The sequence below is a fragment of the Gorilla gorilla genome, chromosome 6 (assembly GCF_029281585.2).
Source record: "Gorilla gorilla gorilla isolate KB3781 chromosome 6, NHGRI_mGorGor1-v2.1_pri, whole genome shotgun sequence".
NCBI classification, from domain to species: Eukaryota; Metazoa; Chordata; class Mammalia; order Primates; family Hominidae; genus Gorilla; species Gorilla gorilla.
In genome coordinates this window covers 111,915,790-111,937,911 of record NC_073230.2, presented here as the reverse complement: position 1 = coordinate 111,937,911, position 22,122 = coordinate 111,915,790, and the positions used below count along the sequence as shown (strand labels likewise).

The 22,122-nt window shown below is 39.8% G+C and overlaps 1 protein-coding gene across 1 annotated transcript in view; it reads left to right on the top strand.

Annotated features, from left to right (window-relative positions):
- FBXL13 (F-box and leucine rich repeat protein 13) overlaps nucleotides 1–22,122 on the top strand; it is a 260,413-nt gene that overhangs the window by 44,143 nt on the left and 194,148 nt on the right. The window contains 4 exon segments of the mRNA XM_019030762.4: nucleotides 1,100–1,167; nucleotides 1,770–1,918; nucleotides 2,963–3,072; nucleotides 5,286–5,453. Coding sequence (XP_018886307.2) covers nucleotides 1,100–1,167; nucleotides 1,770–1,918; nucleotides 2,963–3,072; nucleotides 5,286–5,453 — 495 coding nt within the window.

The window sequence follows — 22,122 nt, the reverse complement described above, 5'->3', positions numbered from 1 at the left end:
TTTGTCTGCCTCTGCCACCTCATCCCCTTCTTGGTTTTTATTCTGCCTGCTGTAATATCCTCAATACTCCTTTACTCATCTGGATTCCTTTCTTCTATAAAAATCTGAATTTAGTGAAGAATGACTTGAATCATTTATGTTGTCCCTCACTGTAGGCATAATTTGCATTCAATCTCCATCAAAAGTGAGGATTTTCACATGTCAGGGGTCCTATGGGCCTTTCTTGTATGCCTAAAATAAATCTATGATGAACATGTGTATGCCATATCTGTTAATTTAACAAAGTATTTACAGCAGTGTGCAAAGGAGAAAACATTTGCCTTAGAAAAGTAGAATTCAGAGTTTCTGGCTGTTGGTATAGATTTGAACCAAACTTACCTATACACCAAATAGATGTGACCATATGTTTGTATATCTATATAGTAAGCAAAGGGGCAACAAAATAAGAGGAAAACACCATTAACACTTAACAGTAGCCATGTGCATATAATACTTATGTTAATATAATAATATCTTTACTTATTAAAGAATGCACAGAAGGTATAGATGATTTCAGTTAGCTGTTGCCATATGTTATTGTGAATAGTTGTAAGTGATAAATGTGCATCTCTTTAAGCATATTCCACAGTTTAGACTTTTCATTTAGGTGGTTTTCCTATTCCTGCTTGGTAAATGAGGAATTCCTCTATGTTGAAAAGAGAATCTCAGTTTATATCCTTGAAAAAATCATTCTGTTTGATTCAGAATGATTCAGAAAATCATTCTGTTTTAATAGTGAACAGCAGAACTGCAATTCTATACCATTATAAATATAGCTTATCATAACAATGCCATGATGCTTAACTCTTCAAACTAAGTGAGATATAATGGGAAAATATATTAAGCTGTTATTTTAACTTAAAAAAATAGCTTATAGACATACACAAAATTCCAAAACATAAATAGTATATAGTTCTTTCAGCCGATTCCTGTCTCCAACTGCCGAATTCCCTTCCCTCTTGGCATCCATTGCTCTCTTTTTCTTGAGTATCTTGCAGAGGTAGTCTGTGCATTCCATTTATTTCTAATATTTGTTATTTCAATTATTTATTTACTTTAGATGACTCCGGAATTGATGATAAAAGCCTGTAGCTTTTATACTGGACATTTAGTAAAGACTCATTTTTGGTAAGAATGTGATTTTTACAATTTCTTCCTCTTTGAGTTTTTATTCTTGATATTCTCCGTACAAAGAAAAATTCACTTTTGGCCAGTTCTGCTGATTTTATCTGTTTAATCATGTTTCTACCATTTTGTATTATATATTTCTTTTATATTTAATCAGCTTTTACTTAGTTAAAATATGTATTTTACTTCTTTAAGGTATAATTATCTTTTCTTAAAAAATAAAACTTTAAAATTAAAATATAGTTAGTTTCACAGTCCACTTATCTGAAACCCTTGGAGCCAAATATGTTGTGGAATTTAGATTCCTTTTAAAAAAAGACATCATTAGGTGGTTCTTTTGGTAAATTGGAATTATGACAACATGATTTTATCCCATGATTTCTTTATTTTATCTAAAAAGAAATATGACTCATATAATCTCCATTTTTCTCTATAACTCTTAGGAATTCTTCAGGTCATACCCAAGTTGTAGAAGTTTCTTTCTATGCTGTGGTTTTTGAGGTCATAAAGGAGATATCATTCTTTGTTCTCCTTAATTTATTTAATGATATATTGCCCTAATATCAAAATATTATTTTTTAAAAAATGTCTTCTGCCTGCAGCACTTGGAGAGACATAGCTCGTACAAATGAAAATGTCATCCTGGCTGAAAAAATGAACAGAGCAGTGACATGCTACAATTTCAGACTTCAAAAATCTGTATTTCATCACTGGCACTCTTATATGGAAGACCAGAAAGAAAAACTTAAAAGTAAATTCTTACATAGTAGCAATTACTTTTTGTATCCATTTATTGAAATAATAAAAAAACTAACAGTATACTAGTATACTTTGTATACTTAGAGAACCTATCGTTTTTATGTCTAGACAATTGTCATGAAGTGAAGGTAGAGCTGCTAATTTAAAAATACTTAAGGAGATTTGTCTCAAAGGATTTTATTTTAATAGAAAACATTTAAAATCAAATCTTGTGTGCATTTGTGTGTATGTATACATGAATATAAATAGAATCTACTACGAGCTTTTCTACATAATAGAGAGCTGGATGGGTTCCAAATAGTATGGACAGGTACCAAAATTGACTATTTTTGTAAAGAGGTTTATGCTTTTTACAAATATTATATTTAATGTATATATGACGAAACTTAAAAATAAAAATTATCTTCTCTTAAGACCTTGGGGGTTATACTGAGTGGGTGGGAGGTACATTCATGTGATCCATGCTCACTCAGTATAACCTCCAAGAGCTCTTGTCTTCCAGTTAGATTTTTTTGCAACTCTCCTGATAACAACTTGTTTATGACTGTTGCAAACCAGAGAATCATTTCTTTTTGGCTGGCTTTGGTTGGTACCTCAGTTAGAGTGGACCCTCCGAAAATTTTAACATTAGTGTAACGAAGGGTTAGGAACTGGTTAATCACAGGACATAAAATTAAATTCAAAGGCATTGGATCTAAATGCTACCTTATGACTGTGTTTCTTATGAAAAAGTTTAGAAGTTCTGGTTTTACAAAGAACAACCTTGTTTAAAAAAAAGAAATGATACATGTCTTGACATTTCTATTGCAGTTTTACATCTTAATTTCTAAGGGCAAAGGTGATGTTTTCCGGTTAGTAAAGTCTCTAGAGTACTAATGCTATCAAAAGTAATTAACTTCAAGTGTAAATAAGACCAAACAAAAACGATCGGATGCGACATTGTCTCATAAACATGATAGACTATTAAATCACTTTGTGTTTTTTGGAAACAGCTATAACTATTAATATATACAGTAATTTAGTAAATTTCCTTCAGATATGCTATTGCGGATACAACAGATCATCTATTGTCACAAGCTAACCATTATCCTAACAAAATGGCGGAATACAGCAAGACATAAGAGTAAAAAGAAAGAAGATGAGCTGGTATTGTATATTGAAACAATTTTTTAAGAATCCGAATTTTTCAGTTATATTCATGTTGCCTCAAATAATAATGCCGTGTGTGGAAAATACTAAAATCCTGAATATTATCTACTTTTGATGGGATTCTTGTTTTTTTTTATTTTTATTTTTTTGGGACACAGTTTTGCTCTTGTTGTCCAGGCTGGAGTGCAATGGTGTGATCTCGGCTCACTGCAACCTCTGCCTCCCAGGTTCAAGCATTTCTCCTGCCTCAGCCTCCTGAGTAGCTGGAATTACAGGTGCCTGCCACCACACCCAGCAGATTTTTTTGTATTTTTAGTAGAGATGGGGTTTCACTATGTTGGCTAGGCTGGTCTTGAACTCCTGACCTCAGGTGATCTGCCCGCCTCGGCCTCCTAAACTGCTGGGATTACAGGCGTGAGCCACCGCGTCTGGCTGGGATTCTTGTTCTTTAACTTAATAATTTAAAATTTACTTCAGCTATTAGTATATCATTACTTAATATTGGTTTAGTATGCTCAAAGTAACACTATGATCAGATGTAGAAACATGCTGGATTTTTTTTTCTGTAGTTACATTATTTAGTAGGAGATATTTTATTAATATTCTTTGAAATATAAAGTAAGGGTAGATAGGAAAGAGAATGTGGGGTGAAGTTAAATCCCCTTCTTTTGTGGTTGCCCCATGGATCAATGCCTCTACTCACCTAAATTTGGTTCAGATGTTGACACTGACAATAGCACACACGCAGCAAAAGAGTATGAGGAGATTTATTACTTACATATGCTTAAAACAGTGCTAGAGCCTGTGCTGAGCTTTAAGCATCTCAGAGATTACTTGAGATGCTCTCTAGAAGTTTATAATCTATAGGTTTTGAGCTGGTGGTCTTGCAGGCTGTCCTCTAGGCTTTGCCTTTTGCAAACTACCTTTTCAATGTTACCAGTGAAACAGCTCTACTTTGGGTACGTAACACTATGTTAGTCTGCTCATTCACTGCTTTCCACCAGTCTGTATGTTAAGCTAGTGTTTTGATAACTGCCCTCTATGCCTGATCACTGATTGTCTAATAGTGAAATAGGTAACTGTACATGACCAGTCCCCCCTTATACACCCCCTTCAGCTAAACATCCCTGAATATAAAAATTAGCCAGGCATGGTGGTGGGCCCCTGTAATCCCAGCTACTTGGGAGGCTGAGTCAGGAGAATCTCTTGAACCCTTGAGGTGGAGGATGCAGTGAGCCGAGATCACGCCACTGCACTCCAGCCTGGGCGACAAAAGCGAAACTCCTTCTCAAAAAACAAACAAACAAAAAATCCCTGAGAGCAGGCAGTATTGTTCTCTTAGTATTGTCCATATGCTGAGCATAATGTTTTACACACAGTGGTTGATACATATTAATATATATAATTTATGCTATATATACTATAATATCATTAAGATATATGTATATTATATATATTATATAGTTAATTGTGTGTTTAGAGAACTTTTTTTCTAGATATATGATTTATTGACCTAACAATCATTCTACATTCACTTAAATGGAGTGAGGATGGCAAGTGTATGCTGGGAACAGAGGCAGGGAACACCTGTGTGTCAAGCGCTCCATGTGTTCTTCCTTAGGCTCTAATATGTGTGTGTATATACACACACACATACATACATACATACACACATACATATATATATTACATCAATATATATTATGCCAATATTGTGTATATGTTTATGACTGAAATACTACCTTTATTTATTACACAGTTTTCGGAAGTGTATCAAAAGTTAAAATGGGGACTTCCTGTGACAATAAATTTGGCAATTTCCCAAATACATTACTTCTGACTTCCCTTTTTTGTTATCTGTATGTTAATCACCTTCACTCCATGCACTAATTACCAGTTTTATCATTGCCAGAGCCTTGACTTTGTGGTCCTCACTTCCTCATCTGTGAAAGAGGAGACTAGATCAGCGTTTCAAGATGGCTGCCTGTGCCAGTGTTTTATGACAACTAATGGAAATGATCTGTAATACTTCGGTGGTTTAGAGAACATTAAACATGCTTATGAAAAATTATAGTTTATGTAGTAATGATGACGATCATAAATAATGTTTAATTGGTCCTATTCTTGTGTCAAGCACTGTGCTTTGTGTCTGTCATCTCTCTTGACCGTTACAGCAATTCCATGGAATTTTAAAATTATTTTCATTGCAGATATTAAAACATGAACTTCAATTGAAAAAATGGAAAAATAGGTTAATACTCAAAAGAGCTGCTGCAGAAGAATCCAATTTTCCTGAACGAAGTTCTTCTGAAGTCTCTCTTGTAGATGAGACTCTAAAATGTGACATTTCACTGTTACCTGAAAGAGCAATATTACAGGTTTGTATGAATTCAGTATGCATTATATACTATAATCTGCCAAGTGTGGTGGTGCATGCCTGTAATCCCAGCTACTTGGGAGGCTGAGACAGGAGAATTGCTTGAACCCAGGAGGCAGAGGTTGCAGTGAGCCGAGATCACACCATTGCACTCCAGCCTGGGCGACAATAGCAAAACTCCATCTCAAAAAAAAAAAAAAAAAAAAAATATATATATATATATATATATACATATATATATGTATGTATACACTATAATCCTACTCTTGATGTATTGCATTCAGTTAGAATAAGGATATTTTTGCCCATTATTTCTTCCTTTACAAATTACCTGCTCCTATCTTGTCTGTTTTTACATTGTAGTTCCTATAATTTTCTTACTGGTTTGTAGTAGCTCTTTATATTGGCAATATTAGCCCTTTGGAATATATTTGGAGATTTTTTCCCCCACACTTGATGTTTGCTTTCAGTTTTGCTTGTGGAGTCTTCTGGTGACAGATTTTTTTTTTTTTTTTTGACATGGAGTTTCGCTCTTGTTGCCCAGGCTGGAAGTGCAATGGTGCAATCTCAGCTCATTGCAACCTCCGCCTCCTGGGTTCAAGCGATTCTCCAGCCTCAGCCTCCAGGTAGCTGGGATTACAGGTGCCCACCACTACGGCCAGCTAATTTTTTGTATTTTTAGTAGAGATGGGGTTTCACCATATTGGCCAGGCTGGTCTTAAACTCCTGACCTCAGGTGATCCACCCACCTTGGCCTCCCAAAGTGCTGGGATTACAGGCATGAACCACCACACCCGGCTGATGACAGAAATTTTAAAGCTTTATGTAATAAAGTCTGTCATCCTTGCCCTAATTATTTCTCTCTCTGTCTCTCTCTTTTTAACTTTTATTTTAGGTTGAGGGAGTACATGTGAAGGTTTGTTATATGTAGGTAAATTGCTTGTCATGGGAATTTGGTGTATATTTTGTCACCCAGGTTATAAGCCTAACATTCAATAGATACTTCTCCAATCCTCACCATCCTCCCACCTCCACCCTCAAGTAGATCCTGGTGTCTGTTCTTCCTTTCTTTGTGTCCATATGTACTCAGAAGTTTAGCTTCCACTTGTAAGTGAGAATGTGTAGTATTTGGTTTTCTGTCTCTGTGTTAGTTTGCCTAGGATAATGGTCTCCAACTCTGTCCATGTTGCTGCAAAGGACATGATCTCATTCTTTTTTATGGCTGCATAGTATTTCAATGTATATATATACCACATTTTAAAAAATCCAGTTTACTGTTGGTGGGCATTTAGGTTGATTTCATATCTTTGCTATTGTGAATAGTGCTGTGATGTGCATATGCATGCATGTGTCTTTATGGTAGAATGATTTATATTCCTTTGGGCATATACCCAATAATGGGATTGTTGGGTTGAATGGCAATTCTGTTTTATGTTCTTTGAGAAATCGCCAAACTGCTTTCCACAATGGCTGAGCTAATTTACCTTCCCACCAGCAGTGTGTAAGCATTTCCTTTTCTCTGTAACCTTGCCAGTATCTGTTATTTTCTGACTTTTTAATAATAGCCATTCTAACTGGTGTGAGATTTACATTTCTCTAATGATTAGTGATGTTGAGCATTTTTTCATATGCTCATTGGTTGCCTGTATGTCTTCTGAGAAGTGTTTGTTTGTGTGTTTTCACCACTCTTTTAATGGTATTTTTTTTTGTTTTGTTCTGTTTTGTTTTGTTTTGTTTTGTTTGAGACGGAGTCTCGTTCTGTCGCTCAGGCTGGAGTGCAGTGGCATGATCTCAGCTCACTGCAGGCTCCACCTCCCGGGTTCACGGCATTCTCCTGCCTCAGCCTCCTGAGTAGCTGGGACCACAGGTGCCCGCCACCACACCCGGCTAAGTTTTTGTATTTTTAGTAGAGGCGGGGTTTCACCGTGTTAGCCAGGATGATCTCGATCTCCTGACCTCGTGATCCACCCGCCTCGGCCTCCCAAAGTGCTGGGATTACAGGCATGAGCCACCATGCCCGGCTAATGGTGGTGTTTTTTTCTTGTAAATTTGTTTAAGATCCTTATAGATTGTGGATATTAGACTTCTGTTGGATGTATAGTTCACAAATGTTTTATCCCATTCTATAGGTTGTCTGTTTATTCTGTTGATAGTTTCTTTTGCTGCTAGAAGCTCTTTTGTTTAATTAGATCCCATTTGTTAATTTTTGTTTTTGTTGCAATTGCTTTTGGCATCTTCATAATGAAATTTTTGCCAAGTTCTACGCCCAGAATGGTATTTCCTAGGTTATCTTCCAGGGTTGTTATAGTTTTAAGTTTTACATTTAAGTCTTGCATCTATATTGAGTTGATTTTTGTATATGGTGTAAGGAAGTGGTCCAGTTTCAATATTCCGCATGTGGCTAGCCAGTTATCCCAGTATCATTTATTGAATGAAGAGTTCTTTCCCTGTTGCTTGTTTTTCTTGATTGTGTAGATGTGTGGCATTATTTCTGGGCTCTTTATTCTGTTCCATTAGTCTATATTTCTAGTTTTTTTTTTATACTTTAAGTTCTAGGGTACATGTGCACAATGTGCAGGTTTGTTACATATGTATACATGTGCCATGTTGGTGTGCTGCACGCATTAACTCGTCATTTACATTAGGTATATCTCCTAATGCTATCCCTCACCCCTCCCCCCACCCCAGTACAGGCCCCGGTGTGTGGTGTTCCCCATCCTGTGTCCATGTGTTCTCATTGTTCCATTCCCACCTATGAGTAAGAACATGGGTGTTTGGTTTTCTATCCTTGTGATAATTTGCTGAGAATGATGGTTTTCAGCTTCATCCGTGTCCCTACAAAGGACATGAACTCATCATTTTTTATGGCTGCATAGTATTCCATGGTATATATGTGCCACATTTTCTTAATCCAGTCTATCATTGTTGGACATTTGGGTTGGTTCCAAGTCTTTGCTATTGTGACTAGTGCCGTAATAAACATACGTGTGCATGTGTCTTTATAGCAGCATGATTTATAATCCTTTGGGTATATACTCAGTAATGGGATGGCTGGGTCAAATGGTAATTCTAGTTCTAGATCCTTGAGGAATCACCACACTGACTTCCACAATCGTTGTACTAGTATACAGTCCCACCAACAGTGTAAAAGTGTTACTGTTTCTCCACATCCTCTCCAGCACTTGTGTCCTGACTTTTTAATGATCGCCATTCTAACTGGTGTGAGATGGTATCTCATGGTGGTTTTGATTTGCATTTCTCTGATGGCCAGGGATGATGAGCATTTTTTCATGTGTCTGTTGGCTGCATAAATGTCTTCTTTTGAGAAGTGTCTGTTCATATCCTTTGCCCATTTTTGATGGGGTTGTTTGATTTTTTCTTGCAAATTTGTTTAAGTTATTTGTAGATTCTGGATATTAGCCCTTTGCCAGATCAGTAGATTGCAAAAATTTTCTCCCATTCTGTAGGTTGCCTGTTCACTCTGATGGTAGTTTTTTTTGCTGTGCAGAAACTCTTCAGTTTAATTAGATCCCATTTGTCAATTTTGGCTTTTGTTGTCATTGCTTTTAGTGTTTTAGACATGAAGTCCTTGCCCATGCCTGTGTCCTGAATGGTATTACCTAGGTTTTCTTCTAGGGTTTTTATGGTTTTAGGTCTAACATTTAAGTCTTTAATTCATCTTGAATTAATTTTTGTATAAGGTGTAAGGAAGGGATCCAGCTTCAGCTTTCTACATATGGCTAGCCAGTTTTTCCAGCACCATTTATTAAATAGGGAATCCTTTCCCCATTTCTTGTTTTTGTCAGGTTTGTCAAAGATCAGATGGTTGTAGATATGCGGCATTATTTCTGAGGGCTCTGTTCTGTTCCATTGGTCTATATCTCTGTTTTGGTACCAGTACCATGCTGTTTTGGTTACTGTAGCTTTGTAGTATAGTTTGAAGTCAGGTAGCATGATGCCTCCAGCTTTGTTCTTTTTGCTTAGGATTGTCTTGGCAATGTGGGCTCTTTTTTGGTTCCATACGAACTTTAAAGTAGTTTTTTCCAATCTGTGAGGAAAGTCAGTGGTAGCTTGATGGGGATAGCATTGAATCTATAAATTACCTTGGGTAGTATGGCCATTTTCACGATATTGATTCTTCTTATCCATGAGCATGGAATTGTTTTCCATGTGTTTGTGTCCTCTTTTATTGTGTTGAGCAGAGGTTTGTAGTTCTCCTCGAAGAGGTCCTTCACATTTCTTGTAAGTTGGATTCCTAGGTATTTTATTCTCTTTGAAGCAATTGTGAATGGGAGTTCACTCATGATTTGGCTCTCTGTTTGTCTATTATTGGTGTATAGGAATGCTTGTGTTTTTTGCACGTTGATTTTGTATCCTGAGACTTTGCTGAAGTTGCTTATCAGCTTAAGGAGATTTTGGGCTGAGACGATGGGGTTTTCTAAATATACAATCATGTCATCTGCAAACAGGGACAATTTGACTTCCTCTTTTCTTAATTGAATACCCTTTATTTCTTTCTCTTGCCTGATTGCCCTGGCCAGAACTTCCAATACTATGTTGAATCGGTGTGGTGAGAGCGGACATCCTTGTCTTGTGCTAGTTTTCAAAGGGAATGCTTCCAGTTTTTGCTCATTCAGTATGATATTGGCTGTGGGTTTGTCATAAATAGCTCTTATTATTTTTAGATACATCCCATCAATAACTAATTTATAGAGAATTTTTAGCATGAAGGGCTGTTGAATTTTGTCAAAGGCCTTTTCTGCATCTATTGAGATAATCATGTGGTTTTTGCCTTTGGTTCTGTTTATATGCTGGACTATGTTTATTGATTTGCATATGTTGAACCAGTCTTGCATCCCAGGGATGAAGCCCACTTGATCATGGTGGATAAGCTTTTTGATATGCTGCTGGATTCGGTTTGCCAGTATTTTATTGAGGATTTTTGCATCGATATTCATCAGGGATATTGATCTAAAATTCTCTTTTTTTGTTGTGTCTCTGCCAGGCTTTCGTATCAGGATGATGCTGGCCTCATAAAATGAGTTAGGGATTGTTCCCTCTTTTTCTGTTGATTGGAATAGTTTCAGAAGGAATGGTACCAGCTCCTCCTTGCACCTCTGGTAGAATTCGGCTGTGAATCTATCTGGTCCTGGCCTTTTTTTTGGTTGGTAGGCTATTAATTATTGCCTCAGTTTCAGAGCCTGTTATTGGTCTATTCAGGGATTCAACATCTTCTGGTTTAGTCTTGGGAGGGTGTATGTGTCCAGGAATTTATCCATTTCTTCTAGATTTTCTAGTTTATTTGCATAGAGGTGTTTATAGTATTCTCTGATGGTAGTTTGTATTTCTGTGGGATCAGTGGTGATAACCCTTTTATCATTTTTTATTGTGTCTATTTGATTCTTCCCTCTTTTCTTCTTTATTAGTCTTGCTATCTGTCTGTCAATTTTGTTAGTCTTTCCAAAAAACCAGCTCCTGGATTCATTGATTTTTTGAAGGGATTTTTGTGTCTCTATCTCCTTCGGTTCTGCTCTGATCTTAGTTATTTCTTGCCTTCTGCTAGCTTTTGAATGTGTTTGCTCTTGCTTTTCTAGTTCTTTTAATTGTGATGTTAGGGTGTCAATTTTAGATCTTTCCTGCTTTCTCTTGTGGGCATTTAGTGCTATAAATTTCCCTCTACTCACTGCTTTAAATGTGTCCCAGACATTCCGGTATGTTGTGTCTTTCTTCTCATTGGTTTCAAAGAACATCTTTATTTCTGCCTTCATTTCATTATGTACCCAGTAGTCATTCAGGAGCAGGTTATTCAGTTTCCATGTAGTTGAGCGGTTTTGAGTGAATTTCTTAATCCTGAGTTCTAGTTTGATTGCACTGTGGTCTGAGAGACAGTTTGTTATAATTTCTGTTCTTTTACATTTGCTGAGGAGTGCTTTACTTCCAACTATGTGGTCAATTTTGGAATAAGTGCTATGTGGTGCTGCAAAGAATGTATATTCTGTTGATTGGGGGTGGAGAGTTCTGTAGATGTGTATTAGGTCTGCTTGGTGCAGAGCTGAGTTCAGTTCCTGGATATCCTTGTTAACTTTCTGTCTCATTGATATGTCTAATGTTGACAGTGGGGTGTTAAAGTCTCCCATTATTATTGTGTGGGAGTCTAAGTCTCTTTGTAGGTCTCTAAGGACTTGCTTTATGAATCTGGGTGCTCCTGTATTGGATGCATACATATTTAGGATAGTTATCTCTTCTTGTTGAATTGATCCCTTGACCATTATGCAATGGCCTTCTTTGTCTCTTTTGATCTTCGTTGGTTTAAAGTCTGTTTTATCAGAGACTAGGATTGCAACCCTTGCTTGTTTTTTTGTTTTCCATTTGCTTGGTAGATCTTCCTCCATCTGTTTATTTTGAGCCTATGTGTGTCTCTGCATGTGAAATTGGTTTCCTGAATGCAGCACACTGATGGGTCTTGACTCTTGATCCAATTTGCCAGTCTGTGTCTTTTAATTGGAGCATTTAGCCCATTTACATTTAAGGTTAATATGTTATGTGTGAATTTGATCCTATCATTATGATGTTATCTGGTTATTTTGCTCATTAGTTGATGCAGTTTCTTTCTAACATCGATGGTCTTTCCAATTTGGCATGTTTTTGCAGTGGCTGGTACCGGTTATTCCTTTCCATGTTTAGTGCTTCCTTCAGGAGCTCTTGTAAGGCAGGCCTAGTGGTGACAAAATCTCTCAGTATTTGCTTGCCTGTAAAGGATTTTATTTCTCCTTCACTTATGAAGCTTAGTTTGGCTGGATATGAAATTCTGGGTTGAAAATTCTTTTCTTTAAGAATTTTGAATATTGGCCCCCACTCTCTTCTGGCTTGTAGAATTTCTGCCAAGAGATCCGCTGTTATTCTGATGGGATTCCCTTTGTGGGTAACCTGACCTTTCTTTCTGGCTGCCCTTAACATTTTTTCCTTCATTTCAACTTTGGTGAATCTGACAATTATGTGTCTTGGAGTTGCTCTTCTCGAGGAGTATCTCTGTGGCGTTCTCAGTATTTCCTGAATTTGAATGTTGGCCTGCCTTGCTAGGTTGGGGAAATTCTCCTGGATAATATCCCAAAGAGTGTTTTCCAACTTGATTCTTCTCCCTGTCACTTTCAGGTACACCAATCAGAACTAGGTTTGGTCTTTTCACATAATCCCATATTTCTTGGAGGCTTAGTTCATTTCTTTTTACTCTTTTTTTCTCTAAACTTGTCTTCTCGCTTCATTTCATTCATTTGATCTTCAATCAGTGATACCCTTTCTTCCACTTGATGGAATCAGCTACTGAAGCTTATGCATGTGTCACATATTTCTCGTGTCATGGTTTTAAGCTCCATCAGATCATTTAAGGACTTCTCTACACTGGTTATTCTAGTTAGCTATTCATCTAATCTTTTTTCAAGGTTTTTAGCGTCTTTACAATGGGTTTGAACTTCCTCTTTAGCTTGGAGAAGTTTGATCGTCTGAAGCCTTCTTCTCTCAACTCGTCAAAGTCATTCTCCATCCAGCTTTGTTCTGTTCCTGGTGAGGAGCTGCATTCCTTTGGAGGGGGAGAGGTGCTCTGATTTTTAGAATTTTCAGCTTTTCTGCTCTGTTTTTTCCCCATCTTTGTGGTTTTATCTACCTTTGGTCTTTGATGATGGTGACGTACAGATGGGGTTTTGGTGTGGATGTCCTTTCTGTTTGTTAGTTTTCCTTCTAACAGACAGGATCTTCAGCTGCAGGTCTGTTGGAGTTTGCTGGAGGTCCCCTCCAGACCCTGTTTGCCTGGGTATCACCAGCAGAGGCTGCGGAATAGCGAATATTGCTAAACAGCAAATGTTTCTGCCTGATCGTTCCTCTGGAAGCTTCGTCTCAGAGGGGTACCCAGCCGTGTGAGGTGTCAGTCTGCCTCTACTGGGAGATGTCTCCCAATTAGGCTACTCGGAGGTTAGGGACCCACTTGACGAGGCAGTCTGTCTGTTCTCAGATCTCAAACTCCGTGCTGGGAGAACCACTACTCTTTTCAAAGCTGTCAGACAGGGACATATAAGTCTGCAGAGGTTTCTGCTGCCTTTTGTTCGGCTATGCCCTGCCCCTAGAGGTGGAGTCCACAGAGGCAGGTAGGCCTCCTGGAGCTGTGGTGGGCTCTACCCAGTTCGAGCTTCCAGGCCGCTTTGTTTACCTACTCAAGCCTCAGCAATGGCGGGCGCCCCTCCCCCAGTCTCACTGCCGCCTTGCAGTTTGATCTCAGACTGCTGTGCGAGCAATGAGGGAGGCTCCATGGGCGTGGGACCCTCCGAGCCATGTGCGGGATATAATCTCCTGGTGTGCCGTTTACTAAGACCGTTGGAAAAGCACAGTATTAGGGTGGGAGTGACCCGATTTTCCAGGTGCCATCTGTCACCCCTTCCCTTGGCTAGGAAAGGGAGTTCCCTGACCCCTTATGCTTCCCGGGTGAGACGATGCCTTGCCCTGCTTCGGCTCTCGCTTGGTGGGCTGCACCAACTGTCCGACAAGCCCCAGTGAGATGAACCTGGTACCTCGGTTAGTGAGATGAACCCAGTACCTTAGTTGGAAATGCAGAAATCACCCGTCTTCTGCGTCACTCACCCTGGGAGCTATAGACAGGAGCTGTTCCTATTCGGCCATCTTGGAACCTCCCCGCACCCCCCCACATTTCTGTTTTTGTAACGGAACCATGTTGTTTTGGTTACCATAGCCTTATAGTGTAGTTTGAAGTTGGGTAATGTGATGTCTCCAGCATTGTTCTTTTCACTTAGGATTACCTTGGCTATTTGGACCCTTTTGTGGTTCCATATGAATTTTAAAATAGTTTTTTTCTAATTCTGTGAAAAATGTCATTGGTAGTTTGATAAGAATAGCATTGAATCTGTAAATTGCTTTGGGCAGTATGGCCATTTTAACAATATTGATTCTTCCTATCCATGAGCATGGATTGTTTATCCATTTGTTTGTGTCATCTCTGTTTTCTTTCTTGCAGTGTTTTGTAAATCTTGTTGTAGAGGTCTTTCACCTCCTTGGTTATAGCTGGTTAGAGCTGTATTCCTGTTTATTTTATTCTTTTTTTGTGGCTGTTGTGAATGAAATTGAATTCTTAATTTGGATCACAGTGTGGATGTTGTTGGTGTATAGGAATACTACTGATTTTTGTACATTGCTTTTTTTTTTTTTTTTTTTTTTTTGAGATGAGAGTCTCACTCTGTCACCCAGGCTGGAGTGCAGTGGTGTGACTTGGACTTACTGCAACCTCTGCTTCCCAGGTTCAAGCAATTCTCATGCCTCAACCACCCAAATAACTGGAATTACAGGCATGGGCCACCAAACCCAGCTAGTTTTTGTATTTTTAGTAGAGACGGGGTTTAGCTATATTGGCCAGGCTGGTCCAAACTCCTGGTCTCAAGTGCTCTACCTGCCTCAGCCTCCCAAAGTGCTGGGATTACCACCATGAGCCACTGTGCACAGCCAGTACAGTGATTTTGTATCCTGAAACTTTGTTGAAGTTGTTCGTCAGATCAAAGAACTTTTGGGCAGAGACTATGGGGTTTTCTAGGTATAGAATCATATTGTCTGCAAACAGGGAGTTTGACTTTCTCTCTTCCTTTGAGCATCTTTTATTTCTTTCTATTGCCTGATTTCTCTTGCTAGGACTTTCAGTACTGTGTTGAATAGGAGTGGTGAGAGAGGGCATCCTTGTCTTGTTCTGGTTTTCAAGGGGAATGCCTTCAGCTTTTGCCCATTCAGTAGGATGTTGGCTGTGGGTTTTTCATAAATGGCTCTTATTATTTGAGGTATGTTCCTTCAGTGCCTAGTTTCTTGAGGGTTTTTAACATGAAGAGATGTTGAATTTTATTGAAAGCCTTTTCTGCATCTATTGAGATGATTGTGTGGTTGTTTTTAGTTCTGTTTTTGTGGTATATCACATTTATTGATTTGCATGTGTTGAACCAACCTTGCATCTTAGGGAGGAAGCCTACCTGACCATGGTGGAAAAGCTTTTTGATGTGCTGCTGGATTCAGTTTGCTAGTATTTTCTTGAGGATTTTTGCATCCATATTCATCAAGGATATTGGCCTGAAGTTTTCTTTTTCTGTTGTATCTCTGCCAGGTTTTGGTATCAGGATAATGTTGGCCTCATAGAATGAGTTAGGGAGGCATTCCTCCTCCTCAATTTTTTAGAATAATTTCAGTGAGAATGGTACCAGCTCTTCATTATACATCTGATAGAATTCAGCTGTGAATCCATCTGGTCATGGGCTTTTTCTGTTTGGTAGGCTTTTATTACTGATTTGATTTTTTTGTTTGAGACAGGGTCTTGCTCTGTCACCCAGGCTGGAGTGCAGTAGTGTGATCATGGCTCACTGCAGCCTCAACCTCCCAGACTCAAGCAATCCTCCCACCTCAGCCTCCAAGTAGCTGGAACTACAGGCATGTGCCACTATGCCTGGCTAATTTTTGTATTTTTCTGGTATAGAAAGGCCACTATGCCTGGCCTTTTTATAATCTTACTGTCATGACTTACTCATTTGATTTTGGAACTCAATATTAGTCTGTACAGGGATTTAATCTCTTCCTCGTTCAATCTTTGGAGGTTGTATGTTTCCAGGAATTTATCCATTTCTTTTAGGTTTTCTAACTTGTGTGTATAGAAGTGTTCATAATAATCTCTGAGGGTTTTTTGTATTTCTGGGGGGTCAGTGGTAATACACCCTTTGCCATTTCTGATTGTGTTTATTTGGATCTTCTCTGTTTTTTAAAATTAGTTTATCTACCAGTCTACCTTGTATTATTATTTCTTTCAAAGAAAAAGCTCCTGGATTTATTGATTTTTATATGGTTGTTTTTTTTTTTTTGCCTCTTAATTTCCTTTAGTTCGTCTCTGACTTTTGTTATTTTTTGTCTTCTGCTAGTCTTGGGGTTGGTTTGTTCTTGTTTCTCTAATTCCTCTAGTTGTGATATTAGGTTGTTAATTTGAGATCTTTCTAACTTTTTGATGTGGGTGTTTAGTGCTATAAACTTCCCTCTTAACAGTGCTTTGGCCGTGTCCCAGAAATTCTGATACCTTGTATCTTTTTTCTCATTAGTTTAAAAGAATTTCTTGATTTCTGTCTTAATTTCATTATTTATCCAGAAGTCATTTAGGAGCAGGTTGTTTAATTTCCATGTAATTGTATGCTTTTGATTGATATTCTTAGCATTAATTTCTATATTTATTGCATTGTCTGTGAGCTTGGTTGGTATGATTTTGGTTTTTGGGAGTTTGCTGAGAATTGTTTTATGTCCAATATGTGTGGTTGATTTTAGAGTATGGACCATGTGCAGATGTGAAGAATGTATGTTCTGTTGTTTTCAGATGGAAAGTTCTGTAGGTTTATATTAGGTCTATTTGGTCAAGCATTGAGTTCAGGTCCTGAATATTTGCGTTAGTTTTCTGCCTCGATGATCTGTTCAATAGTGTCAGTGGGGGTATTCAAGGCTCCCACTATTATTGTGTAGTTATCTAAGTCTCTTTGTAGGTCCCTAGGAACTGACTTTATGAATCTGGGTTGAGCGCATAGATATTTATGATAGATAGGTCTTCTTGTTGAATTGAGTCCTTTACCATTATTTAATGCCCTTCTTTATCTTTTCTTGATCTTTGTTGGTTTGAAGTCTGTTTTGTATGGAATTAGAATAGCAGCCCCTGCCTTTTTATGTTTTCTTTTTGCTTGGTAAATTTTTCTCCATCCCTTTACTTTAAGCCTAGAGGTGCCAGTGCATGTGAGATGGGTCTCTTTAAGACAGTATACCATTGGGTTTTGCTTTCCACTCTGTGCCTTTTAAATGGGGGCATTTAGCCCATTTACATTCAAGATTAGTATCGATACATGTGGATTTGATCCCGTCATCATGTTGTTAGGTGGTTATTATGCAGACTTGTTTGTGTGGCTGCTTTAGAGTATCACTTGTCTATGTACTTAGTGTATTTTTATAGTGGCTGGTAATGGTCTTTCCTTTCCATATTCAGTGCTTTCTTCAGGACCTCTTGTAAGGCATGTCTGTTGGTAAGAAATTCCCTTAGCATTTGCTTGTCTGAAAAGTATTTTATTTCTCCGTTGTTTAGGAAACAACTTGGCTGCATATGAAATTCTTGGTTGAAAATTATGTTTTTTAAGAATGCTGAATATAGGCTCCCCCAGTCTCTTCTGGCTTGTAGGGTTTCTGCCGACAGGTCTGCTGTTAGCCTGATGGGGTTCTCTTAGCAGATGACCTGCCCTTTCTTTCTAGCTGCCCTTTTTTTTTTTTTTTTTTTTTTTTGAGTTGGAGTTTCACTCTGTCAACCAGGCTGGAGTGCAATGGCACAATCTCGGCTCACTGCAATCTCCGCCTCCTGGGTTCAAGCGATTCTCCTGCCTTAGCCTCCTGAGTAGGTGGGATTACAGGCATGTGCCACCACGCCCAGCTAATTTTGTATTTTTAGTAGTGACGGGGTTTCTCCATGTTGGTCAGGCTAGTCTCAAACTCCTGACCTCAGGTGATCCACCAGCCTCAGCCTCCCAAAGTGCTGGGATTACAGGCGTGAGCCACTGTGCCCGGCCCTAGCTGCCTTTTTTCTTTCATTTTGACCTTGGAGAATCTGATGATTATGTGTCTTGGGATGGCCTTCTTTTGTAGCATTTTTCAGGAGTTCTCTGCATTTCCTGAATTTGAATGTTGTCCTCTCTGCAAGATTGGGGAAATTTACATGGACGATATCCTGAAATATGTTTTCCAAGGTCCTTGGTTTCTCTCCCTCTCTTTTCTCTTTCAAGGACGCCAGTGAGTCATAGATTTGGTCTGTTTACATAATCCCATATTTCTTGGAGGTTTTGTTCATTCTCCTTTATTGTTTTTTTCTTTATTTTCGTCTGACTGAATTATTTAGGAGAGCCAGTTTTCAACCTCTGAGATTCTTTCCTCAGCCTGGTTGATTCTGCTGTTAATACTTACAAGTACATTATTGTGTTTTTCAGCTCTATCAGATCAGTTTGTTTGTTTCTTTTTTTTTTTTTTTTGAGACAGAGTCTTACTCTGTCTCCCAGGCTGGAGTGTAGTGGTGCTATCTTGCCTTACTGCAACCTCTGCCTCCCGGGTTCAAGCGATTCTTCCACCTAAGCCTCCCAAGTAGCTGGGATTACAGGCATGCGCCACCACACCTGGCTAATTTTTTTTGTATTTTTTAGTAGAGATGGGGTTTCACCATGTTGGCCAGGCTGGTCTCGAACTCTTGACCTCAGGTGATCCACCCACCTTGGCCTCCTAAAGTGCTGGGATTACAGGTGTGAGCCACCACGCCTGGCCTGTTTCTTTCTTATAATGGCCATTTGGTCTACCACCTCCAGTATTGTTTTATTGTACTCCTTAGATTTCTTGGATTGGGTTTTAACTATCTCCTGTATATTGATGATCTTCATTCCTATCCTTATTCTTTATTCTACATCTGACATCTCATCCATTTCAGCCTGGTTGAGAATCATTGCTAGGGAACTAGGGCAATTGTTTGGAGGTAAGAAGACACTCTGGCTTTTTGAATTGCCAGAGTTCTTGCGCTGGTTCTTTCTCATTTGTGTGGGCCGATGTCTCTTGAATCTTTGAAACTGCTGTCCTTTGGATGTATTTTTTTTTGCTTTTTTCTTCTTTGATGCCCTTGGGGTTTGATTATAGAATAAGGTGGTCTGTTGACTGGCCTTGATTCTAATCTACTCCTGAATCTTGGAGGACCTCCCACCTCCGATTACTCTCTCCATGCCCATGTTTCTTTTGTTGGGTGTTCGGTTGCACAGGGCTGAATCAGGCAGGGGCTGCAGTTGGCATATAAGCCATATCCTTGCCAGGTCAGCCCTAATCTTCTGTCTGTGTGCTTCCTGGGAAAACATGAGATTGCTGAGGAACACAGATTGTAGAGAGGAATGAAGCTGGGGACCAGCCTGTCTGGGCTCAGCATGGAGCCAGGAGAACCACTGGTACATGGGAAAGAGTGAGTGGGTGGGTGCCCCCAGGGGGATTCATACTCTCCACAGGGACCTATGCAAAACTGGGAATGGCAGAATCACCTTGGCTTCCCCCTAAACCCCCCTACTGCACTATAGACTGAGGTAGAATTCAGGCAGAAGTGGTACTGCTGGGTGGGAAGCTCTAGTGGGTGTGGCCCATCTGGCTATGAGAGGCAAGGGTGGGTGGAGTTGCCCACCCTGCCATCCAGGTGTTTCCAGGGCAATAGGAGGCTGCACTTCTCAGCAAATTCAAGCAGAAGTAGGACTGCTGGTCTGTAGGCTGTAGCAGGCATGGCTTACCTGTCTGCTGGTGGTGGTGGTGGCTGGGGACGCTCACCCTGCCATCTGGGTATTTCCTGGGACAACAGGAAGCTCTGCCCTCTAGTTAAGTTCACATAGGAGTGGGAACACTGGGCTGAAAGCTCTAGCAGGCATTGTCTGCCTGTTTACCAGTAGTGGGGTGGGTGGGGTCATGGGCTCTGCCTGCCATCCAGGTGTTTCCTGGGCCAACAGGAAGCTATGCCTTCTGGCTCAGTTCACGCAGAAGTGGGGCTGCTGGGCTGCAAGCTCTAGCAGGTATTGCCAGCCTGGCTACCAGTGGTGGGGGCAGGTGTCTACTGTCCAGGTGTTTCCTAGGACAGTAGGAGACTGCACTCCCCAGCTGAGTTCACACAAGAGTGGGACCACTGGGTTGCAAGCTCTAGCAAGTGTTGCCCACCGGGCTCCAAGTGGCAGAGTTGGGTTGAGTGGCTGGCTGGCTGGCTCAGTAAGGGCTGAAGCAGGACTGCTGGGCTGGAAACTGGTGCCTAGCCCTGTCCAGCAAGGAGGGGTGGAACAATTTTACTGCTTCCAGATACTGCTACTGCAGCCTCTACTGGGGCTATAGTGCTGGTGCTGGTCTGCTCCAGGGCCCAAGCCTTGTAGAGGTCCCCTTGCACTCAGGAGTTGCCCCTCAAAAATGTCTGACTGGCTTTCTGCCTCAGTCTAAAGTGTGATAGCAGGGTGTCGGGGGAAACCAGGGGGATTCTCCCATTCCCAGTCTTGCACAAGTCCTTGTGAACAGTGTGAATCCCCCTGGGGGCTCTCACCTACTCCCCCTTTCTCATGTAGTGGTTCCCCTGGCTCCATGCTGAGCCCAGACAGGCTGGTCCCCAGCTTCATTCCTCTCTGCAATCTGTGTTCCCCTGCTGCCTTGATGGATTGAATGTGGTTTCTCAGATGGTTGGCCTGCAGGGTCAGTGTTCACTAGCCCTTTTGTTTTCTCTCGGTGAGAGTGGCGCACATGAGCTGCTTCTAATTCGCCATCTTGGCCCCTCACCTATTTGTCTTTTTAAATGTCATATTAATATGTCATTCTTAGTTGTTTTTCTAAGCCATATCACACTCCTTCCTACACTCATGCAGCTATCTTTTTTTTTCCTGTGAACTCCTATGCCTTTGACTGCTAATGTTCCTTTGTTTATCAGTGACTGCTCTAGGATTTAAAATATGCATTTTAAATACCATGGACTGTCTTCAAATAATGTTATGCCACTTTACATTAAAGGACCTAACAAGAGTATGCTTTTATTTTCTCCCTCCTGTGTATTGTGCTATTATTGTCATTTATTTTGCTTTTATAGATTTATAAACGACAGTATAATTTATTTTTGCTTTAAATAATCAATTATAAGCTGGGCGCGGTGGCTCACGCCTGTAATCCCAGCACTTTGGGAGGCCGAGGTGGGCAGATCACCTGAGGTCAGGAGTTTGAGACCAGCCTGCCCAACATGGTGAAACTCTGTCTCTCCTAAAAATACAAAAATTAGCCGGGTGTGTTGGTGTGCACCTATAGTCCCAGCTACTCGGGAGGCTGAGGTAGGAGAATCTCTTGAACCCTGGAGGCGGAGGTTGCAGTGAGCTGAGATCGCACCACTGCACTGTAGCCTGGATGACAGAGTGAGTCTCTGTCTCACAAAAGAAAAAAAAGTCAATTATATTTTATCCAGCATACATTTTTCATTTTTAGCAATCTCAAACTTATAGGAAAGTTGCAAACACAGTACAAAGAATATTTTTTCCTGAATAATTTGAGAGTAAGTTGCCAGCATGATGCCATGAATATTATTGATGTATTTCCTATAAACAGGGCATGCTTTTACAGTTGATCATCAAAATCCTCCCAATTCAGGTGTCTTCAGTTGTCCCAAAATGTTCTAGCAAAAGGACCCTGTCCAGTTCATATGTTGCAATTGGTTGTCATGTCTCCTTGGCCTCCTTCAGTTTGGAATAGTTCCTCAATCTTTCTTTAATTTTCATAACCTTGACATAAAGATTAGGGATGTTTTATTGTAGAATGTCTCTCAATTTGGGCTTGTTTTATGTATAATATCTGCATGAGTAGACTAATGTTAGGCGTTTTTGTTAGAAAGACCATAGACGTGGTCTCATGGCATCATCTCAGTGGCACAGGACTTGGATTTGGGCAGTTGACTTCTTCTTGGGCTCCATCTATCACCAGCCTTGGGCTCCAATACCCTACAATAAGCCATGCCTCCTCATTGCCTTCCTTTTCCCACTTGGGCTCTGATATTTCACTCTGGGCCATTCCTCCTGGGAGACACTCTCCTCACCCTTCTTGAG